Consider the following 18,794-nt stretch of genomic DNA (forward strand, 5'->3'; position numbering starts at 1 on the left):
TGAGCGTATGCATGTGTGCGCGCGGGCGCGCGCAGGCGCACGCACACCCCCCCCACACACACACACAAACTCACACAGAAGTTGTTTCTATAAGGCAAAAATCTAACCATGTCAATATCTGACCCTTTCACCGCTCTTATTAAATTTCAGTGTCTCCCTCTGCCGTCTAGATAAAGCCCAGGTTTTCTGCCTCAGCGTTCAATAATTGCCACCATCTGGCCCTTGACTAATTCTCTAGCCTCATCTCCAGCCTATCCCCACTTCACACTGGATGTTCTAGGAATACCAAACTTGTTGTAATTTCTCCCACTGTGCTCTTCTCTCCTTGCCTCGATTCATGCTACCTTCCTTGCTTGGTGTGCCCTCCTGTAGTCCCAAACTCTGTATTTCATTCTTCGTTTAAGAAACAGCTGAGGAGGGCTTCCCTGGTGGCACAGAGGTTAAGAATCTGCCTGCCAATGCAGGGGACACCAGGGTTCGAGCCCTGGTCCGGGAAGATCCCACATGCCACAGAGCAACTACGTCTGTGTACCACAACTACTGAGCCTGCGCTCTAGAGCCCACGAGCCACAACTACTGAGCGTGCATGCTGCAACTACTGAAGCCTGCGCACCTAGAACCCGTGCTCCTCAACAAGAGAAGCCACCGCAATGAGAAGCCCACGCACTGCAACAAAGAGTAGCCAGCCCTCACTCGCCGCAACTAGAGGAAGCCTGCACGCAGCAATGAAGACCCAACGCAGCCAAAAATAAATAAATAAAAATAAAATAAAAAGAAAGAAGAACCAGCTAAGGAAAGAAAGAAAGAAGGAAGGAAAGAAGGAGAGAGAAAGAGGGAGAAAGGAAGGAAGAGAAAGAAGAAAAGAAAGGAAGGGAGAGAGAAGAAAGGAAGGGCGAAGGAAGGAAGGAAGGATGGAAAGAAAGAAAGGAAGGAAGAGGGAGGGAGGGATGGAGAAAGGAACAAAGAAAAGCCATGAGAACTATGACCCTTTCTGCAAAAATACATGGATATTATATGAGAACGGAGGGCTTCCCTGGTGGCGCAGTGGTTGAGAGTCCGCCTGCTGAGCCATGGCCGCTGGGCCTGCAGGTCCGGAGCCTGTGCTCCACAACGGGAGAGGCCACAACAGTGAGAGGCCCGCGTACCGCAAAAAAAAAAAAAAAAGAGAATGGATATGTAGAGAGGTAACTAGGGGAATTGTTTTTAAAAAAAAGCAATATTTAACTTGACATCAAATTTTTACTTTCTTCTGTTGAAGGATAATTTTTTAAAAGGTAAAGTCATGACTGTCATGCAAATATAATGTGAACAAGTACCAAAATTTTTATTTAACTCAATAATTCATGAAGGGAACCACTAAGATATTATAAATGATTCAAAAGTTAATTCAAAGAACCACACATAGAGAGAGACCATAAGGAAGACTAAAATAAATTTGCTTAATAGATGCAAAGCTGATTTCTTCCACAGTGGGGGAGGGAAACCAATTGACTCTGCTCCAGATACCATTTATTTGCATCTATGGATGGGAATCATTTGCATGGCTATCAGTTATCTATAACTCATAGAGTTGTAAATAGCTCAAAGGTAATGAAAGGTGTAGTGACCCCCACAGGATCCGGATCACCTGGAAGAGTATGCTAGGCAAAGCCTGGTCTTCCACTGAAGACACCCAACCCATTTCGAAGTTGGGATCCACTTTGAAGCCTTTCACAACTTTTCCCTGAATTTTCTCATGAATTTTCCCAAACATTTAAAAAAAAATTTACAGTGAACCTTTTTTGTAAAAAAGCATGAATCTTAAAAAAATGGTTCTGGGCTTCCCTGGTGGCACAGTGGTTGAAAATCTGCCTGCCAATGCAGGGGACACGGGTTCAAGCCCTGGTCCAGGAAGATCCCACATGCTGTGGAGCAACTAAGCCAGCGCGCCACAACTACTGAGCCTGCGCTCTAGAGCCCAAGAGCCACAACTACTGAGCCCACGTGCCTAGAGCCCATGCTCCGTAGCAAGAGAAGCCACGGCAATGAGAGGCCCGTGCACCAGGACGAAGAGTAGCCCCCGCTCACCACAACTAGAGAAAAGCCCGCATGCAGCAACAAAGACCCAACGCAGCCAAAAATAAATAAATAAAATAAATTTATTTAAAAAAAAAAAAAACGTTCTGATGAACCTAGGGGTGGGACAGGAATAAAGACATAGAGAATGGACTTGAGGACATGGGGAGGGGGAAGGGTAAGCTGGGATGAAGTGAGAGGGTAGAATTGACATATATACGCTACCAAATGTGAAATAGATAGCTAGTGGGAAGCAGCCGCATAGCACAGGGAGATCAGCTCCGTGCTTTGTGACCACCTAGAGGGGTAGAATAGGGAGGGTGGGAGGGAGGGAGACGCAAGAGGGAAGAGATATGGGAGCATATGTATATGTGTAACTGATTCACTTTGTTATACAGCAGAAACTAACACAACATTGTAAAGCGATTTTACTCCAATAAAGAAGTTAAAAATAATAATAATAATAATAGAAGCTCCTTTTCCTGAGTCCATTCAGGTATTGTCTTCCCCAGGATATTTTATCTAACCACTCCAACCCCAAGGTTAGGTGAGGTACCCCTCCTTCCCTTTTGTCCCCATAAAACTGTGTTGATCATATTTATCTCCTAACACAATGGATAATTACCATTTTTTGTCTGCAGGCCCAGTTCAGAACATGAGAGCTTTGAGTACCAAAACTAACACTATGATAGAGTCATCCTTATATTCTGTGTGCCCAGTACATAGTAGGTTCCCATTAAATGTCTGTTGAAAGAACGAAGAAACTAGTATACTCCTAGATTCTGTATCTTTTTTTCCAAAATAAAGATGTGATGGGAGCAGAGAAGCAGAGAGAGAGAGAGAGAGAGAGAGAGAGAGAGAAGAAAAGAAATACTTAGCCTTTTGCTTCCCCCAAGCAGATTCTTCCTTGTCAGAAAGACTGAGAAATGGTTTGGGGAAAGGTGAGAAAGTGATTCTGTCCTTGGACAAGATGAAGCCCCAGAGATTTAAGAATAAACTGCCTGGAGTGACACTGAGAAAAAGTTAAGTAGGAGGACAAGGAAACCCTTCTATTTTGAATCCTTGGCTGAAGGAGAGGTAAGGAACCATAATGAATGAATAGGAACCACAGGAGCTAAGTTTCTGAGAAAAAAGATCATGAATTTGTGTATATTTGCTTCGAAAGCATTATCTGCTTTGACATTTGCCTAAGATTTACTAAAGTTTAAGTGCTTAAATAAGGGAATTGGTTTTATGTAAATCAGTTCATAGCTATAGATTTGTGGAGATTTGAGCAGAGGGTCAGAATCCTAAACATCAGGAAAACACAAGTTCACTGTGTACACAAGTCCTGATGCCATTCAAAGCCTGAGCACTTAAAAACCAAGAATGGCTACTTGAAAGTAAATGTTTCCAGATCAGAGCTGAACTGACACAACTGGACAGCAGAGGGGAAGAGTGTGGCGAAGGAATTTAACTCATGGGTCTAGTGGGCCCCTACAACATCACTATTTCACTGCAGCCAAATCTCAATTCATTCATGGTTTTCATTCCTTTAACAAATATCTAGTAAGCAATTACTAGGTGGTGGGCACCCTGTTAAAAGTGATAAATGCAACACAGTCACTTAGAGTTAGTGAGATAAATGCTAGAAGGGGCATAAGCACAGGGGCCACTACTATTCTTACTAGTTACAGGATCTGAGCAAGTAAAAGCTTACTTTCTCCAGCCTTGTGGGCAAGGCAGGAGTTCATGAAGGAAGCTCTATTTAAATTGGGTTGTGAAGGGTAGTTAGGATTTTGACAAGTAGATAAGAATAAATGGAAACAATTGAAAAAATAATGGGAAGCTTAGAGAAGGTTCAAAGAGCAACCCGAAAAACCACTGGGAAATAAAAAGAAGTGGTCAGACAGCATGAAACAAGGAAACAAGTATTAATACTGGGTGTCTAGATATTATGCAGTAGGCAGGGAGGAGGCTCTGACTTTTTTTAGCAAGAAGTCATGTGATCATGTATTTTAATAATCTTGAGCATATTTCATCCATCCTTCTAAATTTTAAGTATGAAGAGAAAAAGGACCTTGGTTATGGGAGCCAGTATAAACAGCCAGAAAGAGGAAGAAACCACAAGGACACAATGTAGCAGAGGTAAATAATTTAAAAATCAAAGATAAAAAAGTTTTAATGTATCATCTTAAACACAAGCAAGAAAGTTAAACAGTCTTAAACCAAAAAACTAAGTGAAACTAGGAGCCTTGAGAAGTAAGCTGAGCCCTGCAGTCAGCTTCTGCCTTGTGGGTATTTTCCAAATCCTGTTTGACAAATGCCAAACCCTTTAGCTTCTGTTTCCATGGCCTCGCAGGATATAGGAGACAAAAAAAAGGCCTGCCCAAGGAAGAAAGTCCAGTAGGGGACACTCCAGTCATGAAGCTGGGACCCCAAATAACTACCCCTCAATTAAAAGATGAACTAGAAATAGACCCCTGGAAGACTACAAGGAAAATTAGCTTTTGCAAAATTAGAAACCAATGGAGGGGAAAAGAAAAATATGGCTAAGGATTTGGACCCCAAGTTATGCCCTCATGCAGATTTTTAATCTAAATTCCTGCTACCGAGATGACTCAACACACACACGCGCACACACATACACACACCTCATACACACAAACAAGCAATTAAAAAAAAAAAGAAGTCAAAAATTTAATTTAGGGACTTCCCTTGTGACTCAGTGGTTAAGAATCCACCTGCCAATGCAGGGGACACGGGTTTGATCCCTGGTCCAGGAAGATTCCACATGCCGTGAAGCAACTAAGCCTGTGCACCACAACTACTGGGCCTGTGCTCTAGAGCCCACGAGCCACAACTACTGAGCCCATGTACTACAACTACTGAAGCCCGCGTGCCTAGAGCCCGTACTCTGCAACAAGAGAAGTCACCACAATGAGAAGCCTGTGCACCACAATGAAGAGTAGCCCCCACTCATCAAAACTAGAGAAAGCCTGCGCACAGCAATGAAGACCCAGCGCAGCCAAAAAAAAAATTTAATTTAAAGTTATCCCAGGCGAATATTAGCCCCAGGTGCTTAACAGAGGCAAAAGAAAAACTTCTTTAAATGAACTTACCTTAATCACAGACCTTACATAGTTCTTAAAAATAAAATGTTAAGGTAAGATCAGCTCACATTCAAAATAATACTTAAAACAGAGGGCAAGGGCTTCCCTGGTGGCACAGTGGTTGAGAGTCCGCCTGCCGATGCAGGGGACACGGGTTCATGCCCCGGTCCAGGAGGATCCCACATGCCGCGGAGCGGCTGGGCCCGTGAGCCATGGCCGCTGAGGCTGCGCGTCCGGAGCCTGTGCTCCGCAACGGGAGAGGCCACAACAGTGAGAGGCCTGAGTATCGCAAAAAAAAAAAAACAGAGAGCAAGAAGCAAAAATTAGCATACAACAGATAACAGAAACAGACCCTCAAGTTCTTTAAATATTGGAATGATCTGACACAGATTATAAAATAATTAAATATACTTTTTTTTCAAGAAATAAAAGATAAGCTAGGAAATGTGTTAAGAGAACAAAAGAACTATAAAGAATGACCAGGCAAACTTAAAATGTAGAGAAAAAGAATGTTAGAAATTTTCAATATAATTATTCAAATTTAAATGCAATGGATGGACTTAAGAACAAATATGACACATCCAAAGAGAGAATCAGTGAACTGAAAGATGGAGCTAAGGAAATTACTCTAGAATGTAAAACAAAAATACAAAAAGATGGAAAATATGATAAATACGTTAAGGACATGGAGGAGAAAACAAGAAAGTTACACTAACATCTAAGTAATACTCACAATGATAACAGACAGAAAATAAAAGTAGAAGAGACAATAAATGACGAGATGATATCTTAGAAATTCTAGATCTAATGAAAATTACCAATTCACATATCCAAGAAGTAAGTGTCAAGCAAAATATATATATTTTTTAATTCTACACTTAAATCACAATGAGTCTGAGAATTATCATGAGCCATTTCAGAACACAAATGAAAAAGAAAAGATCTTAAAAGACACCCAAAAAGAAAAGAGAGATTACCTTCAAAAGGAACAGAGGTACTGTAGTTAGACTGCCTTTTCACTGGTAACAAAAGAAATCATAAAGAATGAAATGAGAGCGTCTATATGCTGAAAAAAATAGCTATCAACCTAGAATTCTATACCTACAAATATATTTCAAAAACTAGGGCAAAGTAATAACATTTTCAGGCATACAAAAACAGAGTTCACTTTCAGAAGACCTTTATGAAAAGAAAGTCTATGATGTACTGCAGGCAGAAAGGAAAATGAGAGCCCATATGGAAAATCTAAGATGAAAATAAGATTGAAAAGCACAGAATATAGTAACGTATGAACAAATATAACCATTTACTATAAAAAGCAATAATGATGTTTTATAAAAATATACAAAGAAAATAATACTCAAATCAGGAGAATGGAAATGGAGTTAAGGTGTTGTAAGATTTTCATGTTCTTTGAGAGAGAGAGTAAGGGTATTACCTTTAAACTCTAATAAGGTAAACAGGCCTGTTTGACTTTTTAGGATAACAGCTACAAGAATGGCAAGAGAGTACGCAATATATTTTCAAACTAGTAGAGGAGGGAAATGGAAAAAGGAAAAATAATCCAAAAGAAAACAAGAAGGAAAAGGAAAGAAAACAAAGAACCGGGGAATAAAAAATAAAACACAAAATTTGATGTTAGATATTAATTCCAATGTATCAGTAATTACAGTTAAAATACGAAGATAGCCGAGCTAGAATTCTTAATCAAACTATATGCTCTGTTCAAGAGAAATATATTTTTAAAACATTACTGGGCTTCCCTGGAGGCACAGTGGTTGAGAGTCCGCCTGCCGATCAGGGGACGCGGGTTCGTGCCCTGGTCTGGGGGGATCTCACGTGCCGCAGGGCGGCTGGGCCCGTGGGCCATGGCCGCTGGGCCTGCGCGTCCGGAGCCTGTGCTCCGCGGCGGGAGAGGCCACAGCAGTGAGAGGCCCGCGTACCGCAAAAAAAAAAAAAAAAAAAAAAACCATTACTGAAGGTTGAAAGAAAAGAGTGACAAAAATGAAAGGTAAATTTCAATCAAAGGAAAGCTGGTATCACTATAGTAATATGAGATGGAAGAGATATTAGGTCATTGCTAAAGATAGAAATGGTTGTTTCATAATGTTGAAAGGATCAATTCACTAAGTAGGTATAAAAATTTTAATTGCTCTATATACACTGACAGCTTCCAAACATATACAGCAAAATTTTACAGAAGTACAAAGAAAAGAAGAAAAATCCACAATTAGAGTGGGATAGATAGTGTCACCTCTCTCTCAGTAGTTAATTAGAGCAAGTGGGCCCGTACCCTCAAAAATATCAGTAGAATAAACAGGATTAAAATAACATGATTAACAGACTTGACCTAATGAATGCACATAGAAAAGGTACCAACAACTGTAGAATATACATTCTTTTCAAGCACAGAGAGAATATTTACAAGATTTGATCATGTTGGCCATAAAAGAAGCCTCAACAGACTTCAAGTTATTGAATAAAAAGTACTAGTTTCTCTGACTGCAATGCAATTAAACTAGAAATCAATAACAAAGTTACTTTTAAAAACTTCATATGTTTGGTAATTATAATTGAAATTAGAAAATATCTAGAACTGAATTATAATGAAAATATGTATAAACTATTTTTATGATTATAGTTTTATTATAATGAAAGAATACAAATTAGAACCGGCCAAACAAGAGACATATATATGGCAGAATCTAGAACTGGGAGGCTTACACAGTAGCAAAATAAGTAGAACTTAAACTTGCCCTCCACAGTTTGTGGAGCCAATTTCAGGTACTTTTGATACATTTTAATCCATTTCTTAGTTTTATCTGGTTTTCCTCAAAGGATTTTGGAGCATCTATACTTCTAATATGCTGTTTATACTCCCTATGCTAAAGTGGTGGTGTAGAAAGTCTTAGAAGGGACAGTGTGTCTTCCACATCCTTCTTCTCTCCATCTTCTCTCCATCTTCCTTTTCTGAGACTTCCTCTAACCCAGTGACCTCCCTTATTCCCCATGTACTTTTTTCACTGTCTGTCCAGGGTCCTCCATTCATGCTTTTCACTCTTCATCCTCACTGGGTAAGAGCATCATTCAAAATTTACCGAATTTCTATTCTTACTCTGCTCTCAGCTAGCTATCTGCAAGAAAAAGCAATACAGTAAATTCTTAATGTTAGGGTATTATGTGTAATATTGATTCAGTGTTATCCCTCCCAAATATATTTGATTTTTAATAGCTTCTTTAAAAAATATTTATTTATTTATTTGGCTGTACCGGGTCTTAGTTGCAGCACTCAGGATCTTCATTGCTGCGTGTGGGATCTTCGCTGCCGCGTACCGGAGCTTTTAGTTGCCAAGTGCAGGATCTTTATTTGTAGCATTCAGGATCTAGTTCCCTGACCAGGGATCGAACCCAGGCCCCCTGCATTGGGAGTACCGAGTCTTAACCACTGGACCACCAGGGAAGTCCCCCAAGTATATTTGATTTTGAAAAGAAATTCCTATAAAGTCCATGAAGATGATTCTCTTATTGCAGAATTTCAGGCCAGAGGGAAAGATATATTTGACAGAGGTCCTGATGAGGGAGTGAGCCATGAACCATGGGGATAAATTTAGGAAAGGGTGCTCCAGGCAGAAGATACCGCAAACGCAAAAACCCTGAGGCCGATGTGTGCTTTGTATATTCAAGAAACAGTGAAAAAGCCAGTATGACTGGAGCAAGGGAGGCAGCAACAGGAGATGAGGTCAAAGAGGTAGCTGGATTCCTCTGACTGCTTTGTTCAGAGTCAGCCTAAGGGGGGCAAGGTAGAAACAGGAAGACCACTTAGGCAGCTCTCAACATAATCTAAGCAAGAGACAATAGTGACTTGAAGCATCAGTGGAGACTGGGAGAAATCAGATTTTGAATAAATTTTGAAGGTAGAGTCAAAAGGATTTGTTGACAGTTTAGACACAGAGTGAGAAAAATCTCAACGACACGCCATGGTTTCTGAGCAACTGCAATGATGGGGAAGACTGGAAGGAACAGACCTGGAGGGAAAGATCAGGAGCTGTTTTGTAGATAAATAGTCTGAGAAGCCTATCGGGCAACCATGTGGAGATGTCAAGTAAGCAGTATATTATGGATATACAGTCTGGAAAAGAGGCCTGGCCTAGAGATACAAATTTGAAAACCATCAACAAATGGATGATTATTGAAAACCATGAGACCGGATGAGATCATCAAGGACGTGAGCGTAGATAAAAAGGACGAGAGGTCAAAGGAGTGGTTCTGAGGCAGCAGAAAAGGAGACCAAGAAGGAGAAATAAATGAGGTAGGAAGAAAACTACCAGGAACTAGGAAGCAGGACAGTGTAGTGTCCCAAAAGCAAAGAAAGCCCTTCAAGGTGAGATCAACTGTGTCAAATACTGCTGCCAAGTAAGATGAAAATGGGATTGGGCTGTTGAACGTAGCCATGTGGAAGGCACGGGCAACCTTGATCAGAGCAGTTTCATTGGGTTCATGGAGTTCTTACCAAGACAGTAGATTTTTCTTGAATGAAGCTCTCATCGTTCTCTATATGCCTTTAGGACAATTTCCAGTTTGTTTTTTTAAGAATAATTTTCACCATTCATGGTTATTTCCCTGGAGAGAACTTATGCAAAGCTCTGCACACTGCTGTTGCAGGAGTGACCCCCTTTCTCCTTCCCTTTTAGGAAAAACTTCTCAAAAGTTGTCAGTGTTCAATTCCTGACTGCTTTCCCCTACCCCAAATTCTTTCCTGGACCAATCCAATCAGGCTTTGTGAGCCGTCTCCTGCTGAACCCAATGAAATTGCTCTTGTATACATAAACTACTAAAGCTGTTCTTAGGAAGTTGATAGCCTTAAATGCTTATTTACAAAAGAAAATTAGTGTGCTAAGCAACCATCTTAAAACATTGGAATAATAATAGCTAACTAAACCCCAAGTGGTCAAATTCGTGACCATTTTATATAAGATAGGACAGGCCAGAAACACTGGTCTTCTCTTAAGGGATTTAAGATTGTCAAATTTTAGCACTACAGTGAAATTATTTAAGATATTCCTTATGTTCATAACATGTGAGGCTATTTTTTTTTGTCATGATGGCAAAAAAAAAATGTTTTATAAAGGGAAAGTATTTCAAACTGTGTTCATTCAAAGTAAGCTATCAGTTTACACTGAATAGTTTGGCCAACCTAAAAAGTACCGTATGACAAGGGGGAAATGTGATTACTTTAGACAACAATGATATGTTTTATTAAGTTTTTCATTTCTGTTGACTATTGAGTTTGTAGTTCTAGCAAAGGTATAATTCTAGAAAAAACTAGGAATCAAGAAGTTGTTTGGGCTTCCCTGGTGGCCCAGTGGTTAAGAATCCACCTTCCAATGCAGGGGACACGGGTTCGATCCCTGTTCCGGGAAGATCCCACATGCCGTGGAGCAACTAAGCCCATGCGCCGCAACTACGGAGTCTGCGCTCTAGAGCCCGTGAGCCACAACTACTGAGCCCACGTGCCACAACTACTGAAGCCCACGCGCCTAGAGCCCGTGCTGTGCAACAAGAGAAGCCACCGCAATGACAAGCCCGCGCACTGCAACGAAGAGTAGCCCTTGCTCACTGCAACTAGAGAAAGCCCACACTCAGCAACAAAGACACAACACAGCCAAAAATAAATAAGTAAAATTAATTAATTAATTTTTAAAAAACTTAAAAAAAGAAAAAGAAGTTGTTTGAACTAGGACAGATAAACCTCAGTACATTATATAAAATGTACTCAGCTCAACTGCTGTGCTTAAAATACAGATTTTAGATCCCTCTTTACAGACACTGAAGTAAATATATATCTCTGAGTTGTAAATGATAGTGGTTAGCAGAGTATTATATTGTCAATGTTAAACAAAAACCAAAACTGGAATGTACGGGGGGGAAAAGGAAACGCACACACAAAAAAAGAAGGAAAAAATAAAGAAAAAAGAAAAAAAAGAAGAAAGGAAATAATAAAGAGCACAAATTAATGGAAAAGAAAACAAAATATAACATAGGGATTAAGAAAACTAAAAGTTTATTTTTTTAATTTTTTTTGGCTGTGTTGGGTCCTCGTTGCTGCACATGGGCTTTCTCTAGTTGTGAGCAGAGGCTACTATTTGTTGCGGTGCATGGGCTTCTCATTGGAATGGCTTCTCTTATGGCGGAACACGGGCTCTAGGTGCGCAGGCTTCAGTAGTTGTGGCATGCGGGCCCAGTAGTTGTGGCTCACGGGCTCTAGAGCACAGGCCCAGTAGTTGTGGCACATGGCTTAGTTGCTCCACAGCATGTGCGATCTTCCCGGACCAGGGATCAAACCCGTGTCCCCTGCATTGACAGGCAGATTCTTAACTACTGCACCACCAGGGAAGTCCCCAAAAGTTTATTTTCTAAAAAAACAAATGATTTTGACAAGTTTATGGTGTGTTTAATCAAGAAAAAAGAGGGAAGGCACAAATAACCAGTATCAGGAATAAAAAAACAAAAGACATATGGATCCTGAAGACAATAAAAAGGCACTAAGAGAATGATAGTGACAGAGATCTTTATTCCAAACCTAAACTGGAATTGCATTGAAATGGACAAATTCTTTAAAATTATATACCTATTATATTACATGATATTACCATTAGATAAATGTGATCTATAGTCAAATTTTTTCCTCCAAAAACAAAATCCAAACACAGATGTCTTTACTGGCAATACAACTTGAGAAACATCACTGAAGACCTAAAAGGAAAAGGAGAGATATACCTGCACCAGCAACCTCTCTCACGCTCACAGTCCTCCCCCTCATCCACATAGTCTCCATTCTCAGTCACACACAAGTGTCTTCAGCTCACATGCCACCCTATCTTTCTCTTCCCAGGCAAAGTTCAGTGGTCCTGGTCTCCTCAGTGGCAGCCTATATTCCACTTGCCGTAAATATGACTGTCTGTGGCTCTAGGTGAGCCAAGAGGAAACTTGCTCTCATTTCATCTGGAAGATTGGGTGCATAGAGATATCCAAGGCTTGACAATTGCTCCTCAGGACTCCCCACATGCAGACATGACATCACTGGGTGTCACAGATCTTGCCTTTTACATAAATGCACTTAGTGGGAGCCTCTTACCCTCTTTTTCAGGCATTGTGATGATATGGAGGTGCTATTGGGATGAGCTCCCAGGCAGAACCCAGGAGATCCAAGTGACATTCCCTTATTCTCAGTTCTAGGTTATTTATCTATTTCCCTTTCTGCCCACAGAAAACAGGAGCCTACAGCATCAGTAAAACGGCCCTGCTGGGACTCACCCAGACCCTGGCAGTGGAGCTGGCATCAAAGAACATCTGGGTGAACTTCCTGGTGCCAGGAATCATCAACACAGACTGCAGTCAAATGGTGAGGACCAAAGGCAGCTCCTGGGCCCTCCCACACTGTCCCATTGCTGTCTTCCCCAGGCAAGACCTTAGCCAAAGAGACCCACGCTTACAAACGTGGAGTTCTATCCTCAAGCCCAACACCCCTAGATTCTGGTCCACAGCTTTGAGAATTGGCAGCTTCTGCCCACAATACAGGAGAATGGGTTTCAATTTTAGGGTTTTGATTCTTTAAGGGAGGGGCAGGGGATGTTCCCCCACCTGCCTCACCTCTGAGCAGGGTCATGCTTCCACAAGGGCACGTGCATGGTGTGGCTCCCAATGTAACTGCATCTGTCTGAGTCACAATGACCTATTATTGTTCTTTGCTTTAGCTCTTTGAGGACCCAACTCTGTGGAACTGTTTGGAAAGATTCCATGGAATACAGAGGTATGTTGTGATGAGGCAGTATCCATCCGGATCTGGATTAACGTGACCTTAGAAGCTTTGTGATGGATAAAAGATCACATGCCATCACTCTGCAGGCTGTTACCCATTCCTCTTTCTGAGATCTGATCACCCGCCTAGCCCTGGGATGAGTATAAGTCCCTGCAGAGCCCATATATCTCCATTTGCAGCCCTCCACTCATCCCCATGAGGGTCTTGACTTCACAGCGTCCCACAGGAACCCAGAGCTCATGGGAAGGTGTCACCACTCTCAGCCCCACCTCCTCTTTCTGTGCAGAGTGGAGTGGCCTGAGGACTGTGCAGAACTGGTGTCCTTCCTGTGCTCTTCAGATGCCAGCTACATCACTGGCAAGAACATCATGGTGCCCAACTTCTCCCCCACCTCTGAGGGGTATGAGCACAGAGCTCAGGCTTGCCTCTTGATGTGAAGGCCCCATGTGGTTCTGGGCCACCGTGTTGGAAAACCTCTATTAATGACAAGCCTGTGCTCAATATACACACTTTGAGTTCAGAATCACCAGAGGGTAAAATAGTAAAGGAAAGAAAAGAAAGTTTACAATATAAAACTGTCTTTGAGTATTTTCATTTTTCTTCACCCCTTTCCCACCTTGGTTATTAGGAACCATGGCCTAACAACAGCATAGTTACCAAGAGAGCAGCATTCTCAGAGATGAAGTCTGGGCCAGGCCATTAGGTGAGCAGCCTAGACCAGAGGACATGCTGACCAAGGGTGAAGGGAATCTAGAAGGGGTATGGCCTCAGCCCATTTGCAGCTGTGGGCAGTTCCTGGCACACTGACAGTTTCTCAAGTGCCTGTACATCCCTAGCACAATAGGAGATGGCTTGGTTGTACACAGATAACAAGCCAGAAGTACAGAGGAGTTAACACCAGCAGAGGTCACCCTCACCAATAGAGGATGGGAGCTGATGGATCAATGCCAGCCTCCCCACTTGGATTTTCAGAGAGTGCCGGGCAAGAATGAGGCCCTGTTACAGTGATAATTTGCACATTAATGTTGACTATTTTCCCTCCAGGGTCTCACTTTCCCCACTTCTGTTTCTTGACCTGGTACATAGTTACACAGGCATTGGTTTTTATAATACTTCATTAAGCTCTACATTTATATTTTACACACTTTTTTGGTACATATATCATGTTTCTCAATTAAATGTTAAAAACATAATAGGTGTGAGTAGGACTTTGGCTCTGAGTCATTGTAATACAAATAAAAGATTTCATAATTTGAAAAATAACAAATAAAATGACATATAAGTTGGAAGGGAGTAAAGAGAGAGTATTTTAGATTTTCATATTTATGTATTAGTCAAGATCCTAGCAAGAAACGGACAAACTCTTAAACTGAGTGATTTGAGAAGGTTTAAAAAAGTACCACTTACAGGGGGCTTCCCTGGTGGCGCAGTGGTTGAGAGTCCGCCTGCCGATGCAGGGGACGTGGGTTCGTGCCCCAGTCCAGGAGGATCCCACATGCCGCGGAGCGGCTGGGCCCATGAGCCATGGCCGCTGAGCCTGCGTGTCTGGAGCCTGTGCTCCGCAACAGGAGAGGTCACAACAGTGAGAGGCTCGCGTACCACAAAAAAAAAAAAAAAGTACCACTTACAAAGGTGTGGTCAAGGTTTAAGGAAACCAATGGTTGGGGGAGGGGGCAGCACCTCTTCTAGGCCCAAAGGAAAAAAGGAGGGAGCAGATGCAGGGACTGAAAAGGGTAGCTGTAAGGAAGAAGCCAACTGACAGGAGCCCTGGACTTAGGTAAAGAGTCCCAGCCCACACATTGTGACCTAGCAGAGACAGAGTTGGGGGAATAAATATCCAACCAGAGTCCAGAGGGAGCCTGTTGATCAACCTGTACAGGTCAGTCTCCTAGAGCACAGAGCAGAGAAGGAAAGGGGGGAAAGTGGTTATGGAAGGATAAACAAGATGTCCAACTGGACTAGGAGGATGGTCAAGTTATTAATCTTAGATTTTGACAGTTAAGCTAATGTGCTGCAATTTCTACAGTAACCACTAAGTGAAACAAAAGATATATAGCTACAAATTAACAAAGAAAAATAAAACGATTTAAAAAATAAATCCAAAAGAAATCAAGAAAGAAGACAAAAAGGGGACTTCCCTGGTGGTCCAGTAAGTAAGACTCCACACTCCCAGTGCAGGGGGCCCAGTTTTGATCCCTGGTCGGGGAACTAGGTCCCACATGCATGCCACAACGCAGAGTTCATGTGCCGCAACTAAGAGTCTGCATGTCGCAACTAAGAGTCCACATGCCTCAACAAAGATCCCGTGTACTGCAACTAAGACCTGGCACAGCAAAAACAAATAAATAAATAATAAATCAATAAAAATAAATATTAAAAAAAGAGGAAAAGAAATAGCAAACATAGGATAAGTGGAAAATACAAAATAATAAGAGGATGGATATAAACCCAAATATATATGTGAGCGTAAATGGACTGAATGGTCTACTTAAAAGAAAAAGATTATCAAACTGGATAAGGAAGGAAGGAAGGAATCCAACCATATAAACACATATGAGACTTTAAAAATAAAATCTGAGGTATACAAGAAGGTTGAAAGTAAAGGCAGGAGAAGGGTATCACACTGTGTTGAGGGTCCCCAAGACCACCCTCAGGCTCAGTGATTTACTAAAAGGATTCACAGGACTCAGAAAAGCTGTTATACTCATGGTTATAGTTTATTACAGTGGAAGGATACAGATTAAAATCAGCAAAGGGAAAAGGCACATGAGATGAAGTCCAAGAGCAACCATGTACAAGCTTCAAGGTGTCCCCTCTCAGTGCAGTCGTATGGGGTCATGCTTAATTCTAGCATCAATATTGAAGATGTGCAAAGTGTTGTCAACTAGGGAAGCTCACCCAAGCCTTGGTGTCCAGAGTTTTTATTGGGAGTCAGTCATAAAACACTCACATGACTGATCTTAGCTACCCAGCCTCGAACCCACCAGAGGTCAAACTAACACAGTGTATCCAAAACCTCAGGCATGCAAAAACACTCTTATCAGGAAGAATATTCCAAGTACTCAGAGGTTATCCTCCGAGATGCAGTCATGTGAGGTGATGATGTGTTAATTAACTCTACAGTGGTAATCACTTCACAGTGTATATGTATATCAAGTCATCACGTTTATACTTTAAATATATACAATTTTATTTGTCAATTATACCTCAATAAAGCATGTGAAAATACACAGGACCAAAGCCCACACCACAGAGAGGTAAGCAGGACACCATTAAGTCCTGGCCGTTTACATTTATTGGTAAAGCTCCTTATTGCTAGTAATAGTAATATCCTAGTACAGAAGAAGAGCAGGCAGATCAAATGTGTTGATAATTCAGGCAGCCACTAATAGGTTTACAATTCAGCACCTGCCAGAGGCAGGTTCACACTGGCCAGGCCCAGCCTAGCTCAGGCTCCAGGGACCCGCCCTCACTCTGCGGACAAAGACCAGAAAGGATCTTCTGTATCAGTCAGTCCAGAGGAGCAAGTCCAGGCCAACACACACAAGGGCAAACCAAATCAAAAAGGATGTTGAGGACGAAGAGAATTAACCCAAGGTTGGCTCAAGCACAGGGAATCATAACCAGGCCTGTGTGCAAGGCCATGGAGGTAAGAGTTACTACCTTTAAACCAGAATTCTCTGTGTCTGCCACTGACCACAGTTCTTCATATACTCTGGCCTCTCTGTGCCACAGCAGAATTCCAGAGGATTAGGATTTCTGGAGCCATTTCCATGTGCGGGCAGAAGTGGTGACCTCTTCTTGCCTTTGGCTCAGTCTGACCTCTGAATCTGGCTTTTCTTCAAATCTGATTCAGAGACGGCTACTCAGACGTCCTTACCCTTCTCCATTCATTCAGCTAAACAAACATGAAACAACTACTAATGTGGCGGCCATGGTATCACGCTGTGCCTTAGGTCTCGAATGTTGATGTGCCACCGGTACACAGGTGGCCATTAAGGTTTAAAAAATGAAGAATGCATACACTGTAATGGAGAGAGAGACAGGTCTGCAAGGTCCTCTGAAAACTGTTAGTAGTTGCAATCACCATGGGGACTGAAGCCTCTGCATGAATATAACAGAGACTGGTGTGATGCTGACCATCCCATTTCCTCTCCCACAGACGTGGAAAGGCTGCAGCTTCAGCCTCCCTGACAACTATATTGAAGCCATGTCACAATTTCTGCCTGTGCCTGTCCCCTAAAATGTCCCACAAGAACCTTGGTCCACCCTCTCTCTCCAGTTTGTATGGTTGGAAGTGAAGGATTCTGAAATGATGGAGTTGCCAGATAGCAACAGCCAGACTTGCTGAGTTTCTACTTGAAGAAAAGCTGCCCAGGAGCGCCACAGACCCTGAATTGGACTGTGACACAGGCAAGAAATTCTTATCGGGTTAAGCCACCGAGATTTGGGGATTGCCTATTATCTAACATAGCCTAGCTTACCATAAGCAAGTATGGAGGAGGAGGGTCAGGCAGCCACTTTTCCCCACCACTGGTAGTGACCTCGAGCATAGACTCCTTGAAGCCCAGAAAAAGGAAGGAATTGGTCTCCCTAGGCAGGTCTTAGTTGGAGGCAGGAGTCTCCTAATGGCCTCTCGCCTCCCTGGTGGCAGTCACTAGGATGGCCATGACTTCTCCTTCTGGCGGAATCCCTCCTACTCACAAGGGCTATGGCCTCCCCAGTTGACTTCCCAGGTGGTACCACCTGCCACCAACTTCAGGAGGAAGCACAGCTTTAGGTGAGAAGCACATGCAGAGACTCAGATGCCCTAATACTACAATGGACAGCTCTCCACCAGGGCACGGGAGCTGGGAGCCTATTTCCAGAGGCCATCCAGGATATGAGTTAAGTACATGTAGATTTCTTTATTCCTCCAATTTAGAGCTTGCCCTGATCCTTTCTAGCTCCATCCTAGCTATCCTGTGGCTTCATGCCCTGAAGGCATTGAAGCTATAAGCAGATTCTTGGATGCCCTTCTCCACCCCTGGACACCTGCCTTGTTTTTTCACTTCAGTGATGTTGTTTACCAAGGGCATATAAACTTTCTAAGCCTAAGGCAGTGTGGGGTCATTTGGCCATCACATAGGGCTATGCGATAAATTTCTGTGGAATCATTAGGGATAATTGAGAGGGCTTGGATTAAAGGCACACCCTTAGCATCTCCAAATCAGATGTGAAGAGAAACCAGTGGCCACACTAATTCTAAGACAGAAAGAGGACAGCTGATCCCACAGCAGGAGCAAGGGTTCCACAGACAGCTGCAGAGTCATGAAGTGCTGGCATCAAACTTAGAAGGAAGAACTCTTCCTTTCCCCAGCCCCACACACTGTCCAGTTATGCTTCCTGTGTCTGAGCCAAAATGCTGGAGATGCAGAATCATTAACCTTCCCCCAGGGCCTCTGGGGAATTGATACTCTCCGGGAAGGCATGACATTCCCAGGGAGACAAAGAGAGATGTAACCTGAGGGCACTGACCAAACCTAGTAATTTCCTGGCCAATCTAACCCTGGTTACCAGGAATGTAACAGGATTTAACAAGGGAGTGATTCCTCCCTTTGTGAATTACTGTTATAACAGTAAAAGGATATTAACCTGAATGAGGGCCTGGATTCAGACTCTGTAGGCAAATGGTGTCCCATCAGCCTCCTCTGATATACCCACTGGAATATGATATTGTACATATGTACAATATTGTATGATATTCTTGGATGCTCTCAGGCATCCAAACCCATACATATCTCTCTGCTCCTACACATTTACACGGAAGCAGGACCCCTGAGAGGAAG

General features: G+C 42.4%; 1 protein-coding gene across 1 annotated transcript in view; it reads left to right on the forward strand.

Moving 5' to 3' along the window:
* Positions 1 to 13,520, forward strand: part of DHRS2 (dehydrogenase/reductase 2) — a 164,271-nt gene extending 150,751 nt beyond the window's left edge. The window contains 3 exon segments of the mRNA XM_049705855.1: positions 12,051 to 12,091; positions 12,415 to 12,549; positions 13,125 to 13,520. Of these exon segments, the coding sequence (XP_049561812.1) occupies positions 12,051 to 12,091; positions 12,415 to 12,549; positions 13,125 to 13,403 (455 nt within the window). The 3' untranslated portion in view covers positions 13,404 to 13,520.
* Positions 13,521 to 18,794: the final 5,274 nt, after the last annotated feature.

The sequence above is a fragment of the Orcinus orca genome, chromosome 2, assembly GCF_937001465.1.
Source record: "Orcinus orca chromosome 2, mOrcOrc1.1, whole genome shotgun sequence".
In the NCBI taxonomy this organism is placed as follows: Eukaryota; Metazoa; Chordata; class Mammalia; order Artiodactyla; family Delphinidae; genus Orcinus; species Orcinus orca.